Raw genomic sequence first — 18,415 nt, 5'->3', positions numbered from 1 at the left:
CCTACAGTCAGTGCAAAGCAAAGGTTTTTACAATTATTTAAATACATGAGCAAATAATAAGTAAAAATAAGCGTGTCCGTGAGTAGGTGAAGAAATGGCTGAGTAGTGAACGAGCACTCAGACGAGCATGAGTGGGCGCACATTGCTGACAGGGTTGCTGAATCTGTGAGCACACGAACAGGGACCTGTGCAGGGAAAGCGTTATAGGTGTGGAAAGCACACTCTTTGGTCACGGATTCATGATCACCTCGATGGTGGCGCAGGAGGCCTTCTGTCCCGTGTGAGGAGAGGGTGGGCACTGCTCTCTTAAGGAAACAAACAAAAAGTCTTGAAAAAAATTTTTGAAGAGAAAAAGAGAGATTTTGCTAAACTCCTTTAGCTCCGTTTAAGAGCAGGGGTGCCCTTGCCAGTTTGGCTCTGTGGATAGAGCATCAGCCTGCAGATTGAAGGGTCCCAGGTTCAATTCTGGCCAAGGACACATGCCCTGGTTGCAGGCTTGATTCCCCAGTAAGGGGTGTGCAGGAGGCAGCCGATCAATGATTCTCTCTCATCATTGATGTTTCTATCTCTCTCTCCCTCTCCCTTCCTCTCTGAAATCAATCAATCAATAAATATATATATATGTGTGTGTGTGTATATATATATATATATATATATATATATATATATATATTTTAAAGAGTCAGGGGCTACGGCTCTAGAGGCTGTATATGGAGTTGGGAAGACAGCTCTCCCTCTGCTGTAAAGGGGGAAATGACACAGGGCCCAAGGGGCGGTGGGAGGGGCACAGAGACAGGACCAGAAGACTTCCCGCAAATTTCTGTCTCTAGTTGCCCTCTGAAGGCTTTGCCAGGCAGCAAATTCTCAAGAACCTGACCCACAAGTTGGTGTTCATTCCCACTCTTTCCCACACACCAACACGCCACTCTGGAGGAGCCAGGGAGGGGTCAGGAGACAGGAATCTTAGACACGGAGCAGCTTTCCGACAAGCTGAGCACTACCTTAAGGGACTATTAAGCTATTGGATTGGACTATGGTTTAAACCAGAGTGGACATTTATTTGATTTCTTTCCTTCTTCCACCCAGTGGGCGGCAGCTCTTAAGGGAGATTAAATAGACAAACTAAAGGAACTACATTTTCCCTGAATAATAAGTTCTGTGAGTAAAATTTCCAACCCTGTCTGAGTGTTTTACCATCCCTTTGTGTCTGCCTGGCTACTAATTTCATTTCAGCTATGAGTCCAAGACCAAGCATTGTGCCGCCTTAGCGAAGTCTGCTCAGATGTTTCAATGAAGTGACCGTATAATTTGTCATCCACACCAGGACACTTGAGAGTGAAAGCGGTGCTATTCATAATTATTCTAGGACAAAAGACCTAAACTGGAACTGTCCCAAGTAATCTAGGATGCATGTCACCTGACTATAAAGGAAGTCACAGGAAGTGCGTGGAGAAGAAAGACTATGCTGTCATCCTATCCCGGGAGCCCGAGCACTGAACAGGCCAGAGCTAGCAATGCAGCTCTGGAATACCTAGCCCCGAGTGAACTGGAAATCAGACAAAAGAAATTAGAAAAATATATATGCATGTTCAGGTGTGTGCACCAAGTAATTGGTCTGAGGTGGCCACAGTGAAGACATTAACTAGTGTCAAGGTTCTCTGTGATTTAGGCATCCTGCCAGCTGCAGCTACTCTGTGGTGGGAACCTGCATGGATGGCCACCTGGAAAGCAGGCCCAGAACCCGCTCACTCACCTGATACTGTGGGAAGTTGGAGTGATTTGTGAACGCTGGCGGAGGTGGATAGTTCAGGTTCAGCCAGAGTGGCTGGTTCAGGGATGCTGAGGTCAAGGTGGTGGCAAAGCGTGGGGTGAAGACGTTCCCTGTGTACTTGAGGTTGTTCTTGTCCCCCGCTGTCATAGGTGGGTTAACTGTAAGTCACAGGAGCGGTTTCAGTGACTGAGGCAGGAAGAGGCCAGGACACCCTCAGCAAGACTATCCCTGGGATTAATATTCTCGGAGGTCAGGTTTTTTAAGCTCCTCTTGGTTCCTTAAGTGAATTTCCAGCTGTAGGAAAACACTATTCCTTCACACCTTGCCAATTTGGAAGGGGTGAAACTCCCAGCTGGGTCTGCCTTGGAGCCTCTCTCTCCATCACTCACTAGTAAAGGAGGCAGTGTCAGGTCGCAGTGCACACAATAAACCCGATTGCTAAGACTACATCTCACCTACATTCAAAACCACGTTCTTTCAAATACTTTATAAAAATCCAGTTTTATAGAAGCAATTGCTATGCCACTAGAAGTCATTCTGTTCAAATTATTAAAACAACCCCCCCCCCCCCCAGAGAACCTTGCACAGTTTGTTATATGTATATTGGAGTTATTTTTTTTAATATTTTAAAAACATTATATGATTCACTATGGTATGACCCAAAACGAGTCTGAATGAGTGAGATTTGGCTGAATTGTTTCAGAATATGAATCCTTAATTCTCTCCCTCTACTATAATTCTTGTGGGCTTATAGAGTCAGAGATGGGCCTCAGTTTCCCCTTATTGGCATCTTTTTTGGAAAAGTAGGTTTGATTAAAACAGTTGTAGGAGGGCAAGGGAGACAAAGCAGGGACATAAGTAATCTCAGCATACAAATAATCTGAAGCGTGGATTTTTCTTTGTTTTGGGCAACTTGAGGGAATATACTTAGTCAGGTCTGACCTGACTAAGTGTTCGAACTGACCCCCAATAACACCCATGTGACCCCTCAAAGCCAACAGCATTTCTCTAGCGATTGTATTCCAGATAAGGGACATAGGGAGAAAGTCATCTCCCCTATTTTATAGGTTTAGAAACTGACACCCAAAGAAAGACAGTGACTTGCCCATGGATATAACAGCCATTGAATGGCAGAGCCACTCCCAGGGCCTGTGAGGGTTCCTGACCTCCCTTCCACCGACTTTCTCTGGGCAGGTTCGGCTTACATTTCAGCTCCAGCCCATCCACCTCTTTGCTGCGCAGCCTCAGCTGCCCTCCTGGGTTCTTGGTGGCCCCAAGGAACTCATAGAACAGGGTCTTCTCAGGGGACCACGCAGACTTCTTGGCTGGTAAGGCAATGGACATGGAGCCCCCGGAGTCACTGCTACTTTCTTCAGCACAGATGTCCTTCTGGCTCTGGGGCCACTGACTGAGAAAGAGGCTCTCTCGACCCTTGGTTGGCTCCTTGGTGCCTGAGTTTTGTTCTGCAGGAGGAGGGAAATTGAGTCAATGATTCTAGCAGGCCAAGTGCTAGGTAAAGTGGGGGGGAAGGGGAAGGGCACCTTCTTTAGACTAAGTGATGGATCCTCCATACACACATCTCAGGCTCAGACCACTCTGGTGTCTCTCTCCCAGCCAAGTCCAATCACAACATCCTGATGCCTTCACTGCCCACTGCCCACTGCCCACTGTCCACTCTGGTCTTCAATTCTCATGAACTCCTTCCTTCCTCCCTCCCCTCTTCCCTCCTTTCCTTTTTATATGTTTTCTTTCCACCCTTCCTCCTTTTTCCCTCCCTCCCTTCCTTCCTTCCAACCCTCCATAGTGTCAGGTTCTAGGTAAGAGCTGACGTGGAGCCGAAACCGGTTTGGCTCAGTGGATAGAGCGTCAGCCTGCGGACTGAGGGGTCCCAGGTTCGATTCCGGTCAAGGGCATGTACCTGGGTTTCGGGCACATCCCCAGTGGGGGGTGTGCAGGAGGCAGCTGATCGATGTTTCTAACTCTCTATCCCTCTCCCTTCCTCTCTGTAAAAAAATCAATAAAATATATTTAAAAAAAAAAAAAGAGCTGACGTGGACACAGTTCTTGCCTACTGGGAGCACATGGCTTAGTGGGGGAGACACCAGTTCCCACAGACACGTGGCCAACGCCACAGTCTGGCCCCTCATCATGGACTCTGGTCCTGCTTTGATGCTCACAGGTGATTCAGCTCACTCATCAGCACCAGGCCCTGACCTGAGTACTGGGGACACTGTGATGAGTCAGAGCCAGCCTCGGCCCTGCAGGAGCTCACAACAAGGAGGGAGAGAGAGACAGACCCAGAAATAGCTCTGGGACAAGGCAGATGGGGACCGTGAGGTGACAGAGGGACACAGTGGGAGAGGAGGGGTGGCTGAGGACGCTTCTGTCTGAGAGGGTCAGAGGGCTTCCAGAAGGAAGCGGCTCTTCAGCCAGGCCTTACGTCCAGGGGCATGAGGAGGAGGGCACGGCAGACAATGCGTGACTGCAGGCCAAGGCAAGGAGTCATCGGGGAGACGGAGTGAGTCACAGGATGTGGTCCGTGCCAGGCTCAGGTCTCTCTCCAAATAGACCCAGAGCTCCCCAGTGCAAGGACACTGTCCGGACTGTGACAGGACCCTCCACAGCGATGGTCTTCACCTGTACTTCCTTTTTGGGAATGGGACTCTTTCTTCAAACCAAATGAAGAAGCCATTGCTTGGTTGAAGCAGGGGAGAGGCCTTGGCCCTCCCAGCACCCTTCACTCCTTCCCCAGCCTGGGGGTCCGGTCTACATGAAGCATGGCTGGGAAATGGTGCTGGATACACAGCAGGCACCTTGGGTCATTTCAGCAGCTACGATATCAGGGGAACTTGTGTCCAGTGTTGGGAGTGGATTGGACCCTCCCAGCTCTTGCTCCCCCACTTCTTTCCAGCCCAATGACCTCGGGGCTAAGTCTGGGCAGGACTGGGCCTGTCCTCCTAGAGCCATCACAGCAAAGGAGAGAGCTGCTCTAGCCTGAGCCAATTTAGGAGAAAAATGACATTTTTAGCAAAACATGTCCCTAGAGTCCCTTCCAAGAGTTTCTCTGGTTGCTGAGTTTAGCCCCCAGCTAGTGGACTGAAATAACAATACCTACTAATAATAATAGCCCTGTCCCCAGAGAGCCACACACCTGCAGTCTCTCTCACACACCTTTGGTCACCTTAAACATGCTTGCTGCTCGCTCATCTCCAAAACTCCCCTTCCAGCGTCTGTGTACCCCGATACACACACCTTTCCGCCTGTCACTCCTTTGACTCATTCGCATGTATGAAACTCCACACATAGGACGAACACACTCACAAACACATACACACTCAGATGCAGCCACACCTGCATTTCCTCTAACTCAGTGGTCGGCAAACTCATTAGTCAAGAGCCAAATATCAACAGTACAACGATTGAAATTTCTTTTGAGAGCCAAATTTTTTAAACTTAAACTATATAGGTAGGTACATTGTTATAACTTAATTAGGGTACTCCTAAGCTGGCCTTTGCTGAAAACATCCTCAGTCTGATTGAGGTACGTTAGCTGAGGTCGACCCCGTGCTGCGTATCCCGCGGTCCGCCTGCGCCGCGTCTCCCGTCGCCCAACAGACCGAAACCCCCCACTTTTTCTAATGCCACTTCTTCAAAATAGACTCACCCAGGCCAAAAACCAACTTCTGCGCATGGGCCACGAAGTTTCAATCGCACTGTACGTGCATGCCCGCACGTGGTATTTTGTGGAAGAGCCACACTCAAGGGGCCAAAGAGCCGCATGTGGCTCGAGAGCCTCGGTTTGCCGACCACGGCTCTAACCAATACACTCACACCTTTGCCCATACATTTGTGCACACAGACACACACAAATGCTGGGGAGGGCGGGTGGAGAGATAGCCATGCATGCCTCCTGGAGAAGGGGTGGGAGAAAAGCCCCTTCTCCAGGCAGGGCTCATCTTCTCACACATTCTGCCCAGAGTCCCCAAAGAGCCCCCTGGCTCCTAGAGGCCTGCCCAAGACCTGGAGGCCAGCTTGCTGTGCGCAGCTCTGATTCCTTGGCCTTCCAACAACGCTCCAGCACACAGCATGTCCTCAAGTGTGACCACCTTGCTATTTCCTTAGGGACATGGATCTGGGCCTCCTGGTTCAGGTATATCTCACGGAATAGGGATAAATTTCCTTTTGGCTTACTCCTAGCGACAGCTGACTATAGGCAAGTGCCCCTGCGTCAGTCTGCCTTCTTGGAACCACCCAATCTGAGTGGCTGAATTAGAACAGGCACAATCTGTAGAACCTGCGAGTGGGATGGGGAAACTTGGGGGGGGTGGCTGCATCTCCTGGGAAGGCTGACTCCTCAGTTAGGGGGTGGAAATGCACTTTGCGAAGGCCGTGGAGGGGCTGGGAACAAATTCCAGGGCCAATGGTCTCAACTGTACCTGGAGAATTTACATATTCACCCCCTGCCCCAGAGAGAGGACCAGGCCTCATTGTCAGAACAGGCACCTCCATTAGAAGCCAAATGACGCCAGCTGCCAATCAAATCTCTCCCCTGTCTGGCTTAAAGTCCCCATTCTGCAGCTCCACCCAGGACTCAGCTGGGTAAGTGCTCCCTTCAATGTACCCTGGACACCCGGTGGACTCCAAATGAGTCAGGTGCCACATGTGCCTGTCCCTCTTCTCAAAGCACATTGGAATCAGCTGTGCCCTGTACACGGGCACCCAGCCTGGGGGCACGTGGACACTGAAAACGCTGCACCCACCAGAGAGGCCACCTCGTCCGTCCTACTCTGCACGAAGATGCCGCATGCACCGCTGCAGCCCGATTGGCTTTCTGGTGAGTTTCTCCTCCTGACAGGCCCACCACCAGCCCTGCTTTCAGCCCCACTCACCCATCAAGTGGTGCCCCTCCATGTCGGGGTCCGCCTCAGGCTTGGAGCAGATCTTGGCAAACACTGGGAGCTGCCTCTTCTGAACGGGGAGCTCAAGGAGCTTGTCAGTGGGTGCAGGAGGCGGTGAGGGCGGCAGCAGCAGGAAGGGGCCCAGCCCCATGGGCTCCCTGTGGAGGGGGCCGCTGAACATGCTGTTCTGCAGGAAATCCTTGATGACACGCGTCTCCTCCAGCACCACCTTGTTGTCGGGGGCCTTGGAGGTCTCTTTGGACTTTAGTGGGAACTGGGCCAGGAGCTTGCTGATCTCTGAGTTGGAGGCACCCAGGCTGTGGCCCCTGTCCTCTGTCCCCTTGGCACGCTTGACTTTGGCAGCACGCAGGATGCCCGTGACCGTGGTCATGGCAGAATCGCAGTCCTGCCTGCTGCCGATAATGGACACGGCCACTTTCGGCTCCAGCAGCTTGTCACCGGCAATGACAGAGGCTCGTGGGCGCTCCCTGCTGCCTACCACCAGAGGAGGCGTGAGAAGGCAGGGAGGGGGCTGTCCGGGCCCCTCCGGAGAGCCAGCGGCCTCCAGCTCCCTTGAGCTTTCCGTGACCAGGATGAGGTGCTCTTTGGTCAGGTTCAAGAACTCCTGCTCCACCAACAGGGAGATCTCATCCTTGTCACTGCTGAACTCCAGAGCCCTGCAAACAGGTCAGAAAGACAGGAGCCTCAGTGCCTGCTGGGGAAGGGTGGCTCTGCTGCAGGGCCGGGCCCCAGGGAGAGCAGATGGAGAAGGTAAGGGGAACCGATTTCTTTCTCGGGACTCCCAAGAGGTCTCTACACTACACCAGCAGGCCCAGCACCAAGAGTGTGGTTCTGGGAATCCGGACACCGCGGTCCCCTCCCAATACTACTACTTGCTAAGTGAGCTGAGCCATATATATATATATATATATATATATATATATATATATATGGCTATAGATTTCAGAGAGGAAGGGAGAGAGAGAAAGAAAAACATCATGATGAGAGAGAATCATTGATTGGCTGTCTCCTGCACACTCCACACTGGGGATCCAGCCTACAACCCCGGCATGTGCCCTGATGGGGAACTGAACCCTGACCTCCTGGTTCTTAGGTTGACGCTCAACCGCTGAGCCATGCCGGCTGGGCTGAGCTGAGCTTTTATTTCATTTCATCCCTCCCTCCTCCCTGTTCAGTCATGCCCAGGACCTGAAGCAAAAAAGATAGCAACAAAAGGGCCAGGGATGATCCAACGGCTCTGAGCATGGGCTCCGAGTGCTGAGGCTGAGCCCTGGGAAGTCCTGAGGACTGGCTGCAGAGTGGCAGAGTGAGAGAAGGGACTGTGGAGAGGACAGATGGACCTCACACCGGGCTCTGTCACTTCCCCACTGTGTGACCCTGAGCAGTCTGCTCAGTATCTTTGTACCCTTGTTTCCTGATCTGGTTTCCAGGAATATCATAGACGTGCAAAGCACTGTGGACAGTGTCTGGCACAGAGTACGGGTGACACAGTGTCAGCTAGTATGTCTACACCTGTTCAGCCTGGCTGAGCACCTGAATCCTGGATTCCACACTGTGGCCGAGTGGTCCACCCTGGCTGGCATGGCCCTTTGCCCAGATCAAGGCCTCTGGAGCCGGCCCCACTTCCTAGGAGCACCAGCAGATGGTTGGTCCCTGCACAGATTCACAAGCATTTACCTGTATCTACACACGGGCCTCCACCTGCACCTCAGACTCTGGCCCCCAGCTGGACCCTTAATGTCCTGCACCAACCCGATGGGGCTCCTGTTGCTGGCTCTCTCCAGGTGCAGGAGAGGGTGGCAATCCTGCTGGCCTGGCTCATGGCCCAGCATGCCCCACCGGCATCCTTCACAAGGGGACACCTTCCTCCCTGGCACTCCCAAGAGAGTCACCACCACCCAGTTTAAGACCATCTCAATGGGCTCCCGAGATGGGCAGATGAGGTGGTCTACACAGAGCATTCTGGAAACTGCTCAGTGCGCTGGCCCTGAGAGAAGGTGGTGATGATGGCAAAGAAGAGATCAGTGGGGAAACCTAAAGTGTCCCACTGGTGGAACTTTGCAGCTGGGGAGGCCTGGCACACGCTCCTGCCAAGCCATTCGAAGGGCCTGGCGAGTCCCACAAACAGTGACTATAGAATCAAATCCAGCCTTCCCAGTAATGCTCTTTGTGTATGAGCACATGCACACTCACATGTGCACACAGACACATACCTATGTGTGTTTGACGTGCAAACACATGGGGCACACAGTGACTCACATATCACTACACTGCGGCTGACAACCAACCAGAATGGACATGGGCTATAGTCCCAGCGGCTTCCTGCTGTGCTGGGCATTAAGGCCCTGGTTGCCAGGTCCGGATGAGGCTCAGGGCTCCTGTGGAAGGGGCTGCGTGGCCAGGGCACTTGGGTGCGTGGGAAGGAGCTAACAACACAGGAATGTGCTGCTATTTCAACACCCGAGACAGCGCCGTGCCTTCTGCATGTAGCCTCCCCAGGTCAGGAGGCAGGGAGCAGTGCCAGGAAAGGGCAGACTCCAGCCAGACACACCTGGTTCGGAAACAGGCACCACTCCTGTGCCTGATTCATGTCAGACCCTAGAACAGAGGTCCTCAAACTTTTTAAACAGGGGGCCAGTTCACTGTCCCTCAGACATTCCACACATGCGCACTGCGGGCCTGGGACAAGTCGGCTGCTAAGCAGGACAGGCAGCGGCGGCAAAAACACCCAGCGGGCCGGATAAATGTTTTCTGAGGGCCGCATGTGGCCTTCGGGCCATAGTTTGAGGACCCATGCCCTAGAACCTCAAGGAACCCCTGTAAGGTGGGTCTGAGACCTGCAGCACCCACCCTCATAGGCGGTGTGAGAACTCGTTGAGGTATCCATTTGTGAGCTCAGCACTGATACCGTGCTTGGTACGCAGCCAGCATACTGGCTGAGAGTCTTAGCTGGAGGGGGCTGGCCTGGAAGCACTGGAGGCCAGCAAGGCTGGTGTGGGGTATCACTCTCCTCTCCTCTCCATCCTCTCTTCTCTCTCTCTTCACTGTCCTCTCTCCTACTCCCTTTCTTTCCTCCTTCCCAAGTCTAGACTTAGCCTATAAGTAGGCCTCACTCTCTCTATGCCTACGAGGACAACTGGAATAAAGAGGTTGCCAATCTATGGTCCTAAGTTTTAGATCCCCCTCCTTCCTCTTCATCCTCATTCTCTTCCTCAAAAGGAACCAATGAGTCTCAAGTCACAGAAACCAGACAATTGAAGGATCAGTCTCCCCGCCCCTCAACCAAAAAAAACACAACAACAACAAAAACACCTTACAAAGCAAGCTATATATCAATAGATTTTCTAAATTAGACTTATTACAGGCAGGAAACCAGGTATCCATCCACATGCTCAAATTTAATCCTCTCCACACCCCTGGGAAATAGACAGTATCATCCCCATTTTATAGATGGGAAAAGTGAGCCTGAAAGAGGCTGAGATCCTTGTCACCAAGAAAGTCAAGAGGCTGGTGTGGGGATGCCAGTGGGTCTGGCTGCCATCACCACCTCCTCCCACCTGGCCTGCTTCCTCTCCAGGGATGGTACCCAGCGAGGTCTCCCAGCCCCTGCTCCAAGGCTAGGCTTCATTTCCCCAACTGAATGCAGTTGGGGATATCACTGGGGCTCATCCCATCACTCCAGCCTGTGGAGGATCATTGCGGTGAATCCTGAGCCTGTCATCCGTGGCATTAGCTGTCCCTCACAGCTCCCTGTCAGCTGCATGTCTGATGAGCACCTCTTCTGGGTCTCCCGCCAACTTGTGAATGAAAATGTTGAAAGGGACACACTCCAGGGCTGAGCCTTAGGGACACTGCTAGAGACCCTGCCCGCAGCCTGACAGTAATCCTGGATCAACACTTTGAGGGAATAAGTCAATCAATCCAGTCACCACCATCCCATCTCCACTTCTCCAAGGCAGCCTTTGTCCAACACCTCCCTACAATGGAGATTTAGTGCAGCTACAAATCCCTCATGGAGGGTCTCCTGACCTGTCCCCTCCACCCGCATGAAAACAAGATTCCTTCGTTCTTGTTTGTTCTAGAAAAGTGCATGTCCTAAGAGCGAGGACATTCCCAGAACTCAAATCAAACCATTCCCCCATTTAAACCCTCCTGTGGATTCTCATGACACACAGAGTAAAATCCAGGGCACCACACGAAGTGACCCCATCGCCCCCTCCCACTTCGATTCCCCCTTCTTCCAGCCACTCTGGCCTTATAGCTATTTCTTGACATGCCTTTGCATGTCCTGTGGAATGACAGATCATCCCTTGACTGGCTCCTTCTCATCATTCATGACTTAGTTCAAGTTTCACTCTCAAATGCACCTTTCCTATCCCATTTGTAAAAGTGTTATTACCTCCTCCCACACCCCTGCCCAGTCTTACTAGGCATTCTCTACTCCATCAGGTTATTTTCCTCTTAGTATTTATCACCATCATACAGTATCTTTTTTATGCCTTTACTCCACACAACAATATATCTTCTCGGTGGGCAGAGATTGTCTTATCTTTACCACAGAGGCCTGGGGGACTAGCACAGTGCCTGGCACATAACTTCAGCTTAGTAAGTATTTGTTGAATAAATGAATGAAGATGCTCATGAACTTGTCGTTACATTTGTCCATTTCTTGGAGCTCTTGGAATCCGGAGTTCTGTTGCCAAAGGCTGTCTACCTCCTTGCATGGGTTGCAACCTGTCTGGCTTTGATTCCATTTTCTGTCTTTCTGTCCATGTCCCACCTCTGGCCTGGCATCTCTGTGAACAGTTCACTTACTACCCTGGTAGGTCCAGTCCTAAGACCCCCAACCTCGGTAAGGCAGGCCCCTGGCTGATCCCACACAGAACCCGCCCCCTAGCAACCACCTTGGGGCTCACAAAAAGACTTTTCATTCTCCTTCCAACTTTGCTGGGTTCCACACCAAGCCTGCTTGCCTGCATTTCTGGAATCTATCTTTTCTTCTCTCTTCCTAAGAAGTTTTGCCGATGTTGGCACTTCTCCCGTGCTATTTGCTTTCTCCTTTGAGTTGGGAAAAAACCATAAAATCTGCCACAGACTATCACAGTGAATCATTCAGGAAGGTTAACCCAGCTCCTGGGCGCTGACAGAGGAAGCAAGAGTCACACTCGGTGCCGTGGCTCCAGCTACTGCCACCACCTCTGCTTTGCCCGCCTCCAGAAATGATAGGTGTCTGACAGTGGCTCTGTCCGCGGACACTGTGCATTATTTCTGCATTTGCAGTGTACAGAGCTATACAAAAATAAAGGCTATTGACTGGCTGGCACCCCTTCCCAGAATAATGACTAAGCAAGCATGCTGTTAGCTCCCCGACAGCAGTTCTGTGTACATGATAACACAGAGCAAAGATGAAAACTGCTATTCAGCTGAGCCAAACAACAGAAAAATGCAAGCAGAAAATTGTTAGTGCTGGAAGAGGACAGCAAAACAAATATTTTCTTCTCGCTATAGCATTTCAGACCATCCACAAACAGGGGACCCAGGCCCCGTGCCCAGGCAACGTGGCTGGTGGAAGAGGGAGGCATGAGACGGGCTCTGGGTCCTGCACAGACCTGGGCTGGGAGGGCAGCCCGTCCACAGACTGACCCCCTGACTGGGTGAGATTCTGACTTCTCGACACATCTGCATGGCTATGAGCATATTGGCTATGAGCTGTGTCTTTAGAGAGAGGCAGACACTGGATTCAAATCCCCTCCCCTCAGTGGGGGCCAGACCTTAAGCTGCATCAGGCCCTAGTTCATAAAATAGGAAGAAGTGTTAGTCTGTCTGGAGTGCTAACAGCCAGGCACTGTGCTAAGCACTTTCCATGCAAAACTCTCATTTTAATCCCCACAACAGTCCCCGGGAGCTAGTGTGTGGACTGATGACAACCATGGCCCATTTCATCACACCTTTGGCATCCTGTATCCAGGTTCCTTGGTAATTCCCTCCCAACTTGATTCATTAGGACTCCACCTCTTATTTCTTTTGGGACTCGACCACATGCCGCTGAACAAGCCCAGGAGAGCCTGCTGGAGAATGAAACATCCCCCAGAGGCGAACCCCAATAGTTGGCCAGACCCAACTGAGCTGCAGGCGTTGGGTGAGCACTATCCGTGCCCAGCCATGCCCAGTCCCCACCAGAAGAACTACCTGGCTGAACCCAGCCCAGACTGCTGAACTTCAGAAACGTGAGCTGAGTTGATAGTGGTTGTTTTAAGCCACTAAGCTTTGGGGCAGTCTATTAAGTACTAAAAGCTAACTGATACAGAGAGACATAACCATCCCAGTTTTAAAAATGAAGAAGACAAGAGAGTTTTCCCAAGGTCACAGAATTAAGAAGGGACAAGGTGTAAATTGAGGCAATCTTGCCCAGATGCCGCTCTCTTACCCATGAGGCTACCCTGGAAACCAAAGTGAAGTGCTATGTGTGAGAACAGCAGGGGTACACCCCTCAGTTAGGACAGCAGAAAGGGCTCTCTGAGGAAATGTCATTTCGGCGGCAGCCTAATGGATTATAAGCATTTAACCAGATTAAAAAAAATAAAAGCAAGGAAGAGCTTTCCAGACACAGGGAACAGCATGTGTGAGGATCACATGGTAACCAAGAGCTTGGTGCACTGATGGAACTATGCTCAAGTGGGTGAGGTACATAAATTGGAAAGTGGGGAGGTCACAAGAGGTGCGGTTAGAGATGGCAGGAGTCAGAGCCTGCCAGGTCTTAGACTAAGTGATGCTCCAAGTTTTTAATCTACAGGAACAGGAAAGCCACTGAGGAGATCTCAGCAGGGAAGTGTCAGGCTCTGGTCTCTTCCCAATAGTAGCCCAGAGGCATGATGGGAAGGGACTGAACCTGAGCCAGGGCCTGTGCTGTGTCTGCTAGGTGCCAGCTGTTAGACTCCAGAGCAACCATGAGGAGTAGGTAACATCTTCCTCCCCAATTTAGGAAGAGGAAACTGAGGCTCTGGAATTGAACAGCAAATTCAAGTTCACCCAAGAGAGTAAGTGCTGGAGCAGAGTTGGGAGCAAGTCCTCACGGCTCCAAGCCACTACTCTTAGCCCCTACCCTACACTTTCCAAAACAGAGTGGGAGAGAGAGCAAGGCCTTGGCAGTCAGGAGACCTGCATTCAAACCCCAGCTCTGTCCTTTCCGATAGGTGACCTCAATTCACTTCCCTTCTCCGAATCTCAGTTGCAGGAGGGCCAAAGGCCAGGAGCCAGCCAGAAACAAGGAGGATGAGGCAGCAGAAGGCAGGACTTGGTGGGCAGGTGGGGCCAATGCAGGGACTTGAAGGAGCCATGGCTGTGCGTGGGGGTGACAAGGAGGCACCAAAGGGCCTCAGACAAGCAGAGGCTTTCATTATGGAGACAGAGGCTCCAGCATCCAGCCTGGCACCAGCCCCCAGAGAGCCCCACCCTCACTTGCCCCAGGCTGATGGACATTCCCCTGGTGCATATGTCACAGCATCCAGGGTGGCCCCTGCCCACTGTGGAGGGAAGGAACATGGCCATCCATGTCAAAGCTACCTTCCTCCATCTTCCCTCTCCTCCAGAAGGAGGGTTCATTGAACTGCCCTGGGTTTCCCTCCCCGTACACACTCCACACCCATGCACACACACAGCACAGTAGTGCACACACACACCATGTCCATGCACACACACAGCACAGCACACTTGTGAACATACACCACATACATGCATGCACATACAGCACAGCAGTACAGACACACATACCATGCCCATGTGTACATGCACACACAGCACACCCATGTACACACAGCACATTCATGAACATATCCATGCATGCACACACAGCCATGTGTACACACACCACAGCCATGCACACACACATGTTGCAGACATGCATACCCATGGACACACATAGCACAGCCAAGTACACTATACATATACACCCATGTGTGCACACTTGTAAAAAAAAACACAGCAGGAAGAAAGGGGCCAGGGGAAAGGATGGATTCCGCCTCTCTAACTAACTGAGGGGCCTGGGTCGAGTTTTTTCATTTTGAGGGTGGAGGGGCAGTTGAGAGAAGTTGCAGATTTAGCTGCCATCCTGGGGCCTACACACCTGTGTCCCAAAGGTACCTGGAAGCACGCTGAGCTCTGTCTGCAGGGACCTTTCCAGTGGGGGGCAGGGGAGCTGGGCAGAGGGCCTTAAGAGAGCTCTGGCCTCCCCTTCCCGCTCCTCCTCCACTCTCCTGGCTGCAGTGAGGATTAAGTGAAATGATGAATGTGAAAGCGCTTGGTAAACTGTAGCAGCACTATGCAAATGTTAGCAGCTCCTACTGAGAGAGAGACCTGGTGGTGCGGGAGAGCCACTCTGGGCTGCAGGCTTGGAGCTCTGCTGACCCTTCACAGCCCAGAGCCAGGATGGCTAGGAGTAGAAAGTTGGGGAAGGCTCTGAAACTTCACGGGGATGGAAGGGGACACCACCCAGGCTGGGGTGAAGGGAGGTAACACTGTGAAACCCGTCAGCTGCCTGAACACCAAGCCTGGACTTTGAGTTCATCTCATTTCTTAGCAGAGACCTTTATAGAGTTGAGTCATTTTTTACAATGTCTCTGGCACACACTTGGAATTCAGTAAAGGTCAGTTTCCTTCCCACATGCTTTTCTTTGGAGCACCACCTTCTCCAAGCTATGTCCCTGTTACGCCTGAGGTTCCATCATCTTTGACCCCTAAAGTATCAGAGAACTTTCTATGCATGTGCACAGGAATCACCTGCAGTGCTTGTTCCAAATGCAGATTCCTGGGCCCTCGCGGGAAAATGGCAGTTCTGTTGGTGCAGAATGAGGCCCAGGAATCTGCATTCTGATGCAAATGCTGTACAGGGAGGCACCAAGCCTGGTGCAAATTTCCTTCCACTTTCCAGCTCCTCCCCAATTGGCAGGTGGAGGTGAGACACCTCCCACCCCACCTCTTCTCTAACCCTCCCCCCAACAGGAGGGGAGAGGAGGAGTTGAGAACACAGGACTCAGGTCTGAGTTGGGCCAAGGACTGAAAGGGTTGGGGGGGATGAAGGATTCAGTGAGCTGGGGAATGAGACAGGAAATACTGCGGAATAAATACGGCAATAAAGGAGCTTCGGCTGGGAGCTACAGAGTGATTCTTATTGTTCAAATTATCTTTAAAACTTTTCATTTGAATCTGTTTAATAAGAGAAGGCTTACCCTAAGGAAGAGGTATTTTTTTAATGTGACTTGGGAGCTGAATTGGAAATAACGTTGCAACAAAGATATTAAAAAGGGGATTAATCCAAACCACTGGTGGCCCATCTCTGCAGGCTCCCACAACCTGCCGCACAAGTCCCGAAACCATAAAATTAAATTAAAAAGGGGGACACGGGACATGGGACGTTAATCATGATTCATCTTCCTTTCACCGCTCATGGTTCCTAGTGCTAAGCAGACACGCATGGGCTACTGTAAAGGTCTCCTGGTGTCTGAGAAAGAGCCCTGGCCTTGGAGCCACCAGGTTCCTCTTCCTGCTCTGTTGCCATTGGAGCTGGATGACTCTGGGCAAGTTGCCTAACTCCTCTGAGCCTCAGCTTCCTCATCTGTAAAAGGGGAGTGCTATGGACCATCTACTGAAAGGTGTTGCTAAGACAATGAGATAAACAGAAAATTAAAATGCAGAGCCTGGCACATAGCAGGTGCTCAAGAAAACATGGCTTTCCTTTTTTGCATCTTAAGGCAGAAAGAGGGGCGGAAACCCTGCAATGTCTTGGCTTATTGATATTCTGTCCCTATGTCACTCAATGCTTCCTCTGATGATCGTGACTCTTGCTTGGATCCTGGCCACCTCTGGGCCTCACTCACCCTCCTTGCAGCGGCATTTTTATGGTTCATCCATCATTCACTTCCTCATTCATTCATATACACTGCATAGTCATCAAATGCCAGGAACTCAGCGGGGTGCTGGGGAGACAAAGATGAGTAAGACACTGCCCTTGCCCTTATGGAGCTCTGGTCAAGTTGGGGAGAAGTGTTGTTGCCACAGTCAGCATACAGTTTGTGCCAGGCGACCACCTTATCAGGAATCCCATGCCAGAAATGCACCAAGAAATCCAAATGAGATGTTGTGTTCTCCCCTCTGGCCAATGGTAAACCCGAGAGCTGGTTCTGAACCGAGCCTTCTATTCCATCATCCTCATATAAAGACTCCTCCACTTTGTCTCTCCTGATGAGCCTCCCTGCCTCCCTGCTTTCTCTTATTAGATAATATGAGTTATGGAAATCAGCTGCTATGCCCCCTTTTTGACCTAGCTGCCAAGAATCTCACAGCAAAATGTTATCCTCAGCTGAGTACTTTTCCTTTGCTTAGATTTTTGGGTATATAAATCTCCTTTCCCCCATACCATTTTAAATTACTTAACCCCTGTCATTTTATCGTTAATAATAACAATAATGATGGTGATGATGGTGATGATGGTGATGATGCTGATGCTAGTGATGATGCTGATGGTGATGATGCTGACAGTGATGACGCTAATGGTGATGCTGCTGCTACTAATGCTGATGGTGATGCTGCTGATGGTAATGATGCTGATGCTGCTGCTACTGATGCTGACATGATGATGCTGATGGTGATGATGAGTCCTTATCTTATGCCAGGTGCTATGTGAGCTTTACATACCTTATTTTATTAACCTCCACAATAATCTTTTAAGGTGGTCACATGACTTTTTCCATTTTTCAGATGCAGAAAGTGGGGCACAGAAAGTTTGAGTAACTTGCTTACAACTAGGAAGTATGCTAGGATTCAAATCCACTGGTCTCTGTATTTTACTATTGTCTGATATTGATATTCTTATCACCTTTAAACCCTTAGGAAAGAGAAGGAATGTAATTGTTTACTTAAAGTGAAAAGGGAACATGGAAGAGGGAGGAAGAAAAATGTTGAATGGGATGAGCAGTGGAAATTTCAGAGAGTGACACACTTATTCTAGGGCTTTAAGGATGGGTAGGATTTTAATAGACAGAGATATGGATGGAAGACATTCCTGGAGGTGAAATAACTTGAGCAAAGGCAAGAAGATGTGCACCTGCTGGTAGCTCGTCTTGGTTATAGGGAGTAGAGAAGAACAGCAAGATGTTCATCTAAAGATGTAGGTAGGGCCAGCTACTGAGACCCTTGAAACCAGGTCAAGGGATTCAGAAGACAGTGAATGAGCCATGGAAGATGCCTGACCTGCACTGTTGATGTGCTTTAGGAAGATGAAGCTGCCACAGGGGGAAGGACATCCAGGAGGGAAAGAAACCAGACACAGCAAGATGAGATGTTGTAATGATGGCAGAAGAGAGATAAGCAGGGAGACCAGAAGTCAAGAAGGCAACTGCAGCTCAGCCAGTGTGGTTCTGTGGTTGAGCGTTGACCCAGGAACCAGGAGGTCACCAGTTTGATTCCCTGCCAGATTGTGGCTCATCCCCAGTAGGGGGTGTGCAGGAGGCAGCTGATCAATGTTTCTATCTCATCGATGTTTCTATCTCTCTATCCCTCTCCCTTCCTCTCTCTAAAAATCAATAAAAACTTAAAAAAAAAAAAAAGAAGTTGACTGCAGGATGTGTGAGGAGACTGAAGGAGGGAAGGGTCGGAGGGCCCTGGACCTCTGTCTGCCAGCACCATTACATTCATAATTCACTTGTCAACCAGGAGGGGGATGTGGTAATGT

The 18,415-nt window shown here is 50.7% G+C and overlaps 1 protein-coding gene across 1 annotated transcript in view; it reads right to left on the bottom strand.

The window, feature by feature from the left end:
• Positions 1-18,415, bottom strand: part of CUNH1orf94 (chromosome unknown C1orf94 homolog) — a 37,533-nt gene that overhangs the window by 13,393 nt on the left and 5,725 nt on the right. Inside the window, exons 2-4 of the mRNA XM_070403225.1 lie at positions 6,661-7,346; positions 2,977-3,234; positions 1,754-1,929 (exon numbers count right to left, since the gene is read on the bottom strand). Of these exons, the coding sequence (XP_070259326.1) occupies positions 1,754-1,929; positions 2,977-3,234; positions 6,661-7,346 (1,120 nt within the window). The remainder of the gene's footprint in view (positions 1-1,753; positions 1,930-2,976; positions 3,235-6,660; positions 7,347-18,415) is intronic.

The sequence above is a fragment of the Myotis yumanensis genome, unplaced genomic scaffold (assembly GCF_028538775.1).
Source record: "Myotis yumanensis isolate MYYU_CA2020_CCGP unplaced genomic scaffold, mMyoYum1.0.hap1 SCAF_2, whole genome shotgun sequence".
In the NCBI taxonomy this organism is placed as follows: domain Eukaryota; kingdom Metazoa; phylum Chordata; class Mammalia; order Chiroptera; family Vespertilionidae; genus Myotis; species Myotis yumanensis.
Note: the sequence above shows the minus strand (reverse complement) of the source record. Positions and strands in the feature narration are given on the sequence as shown.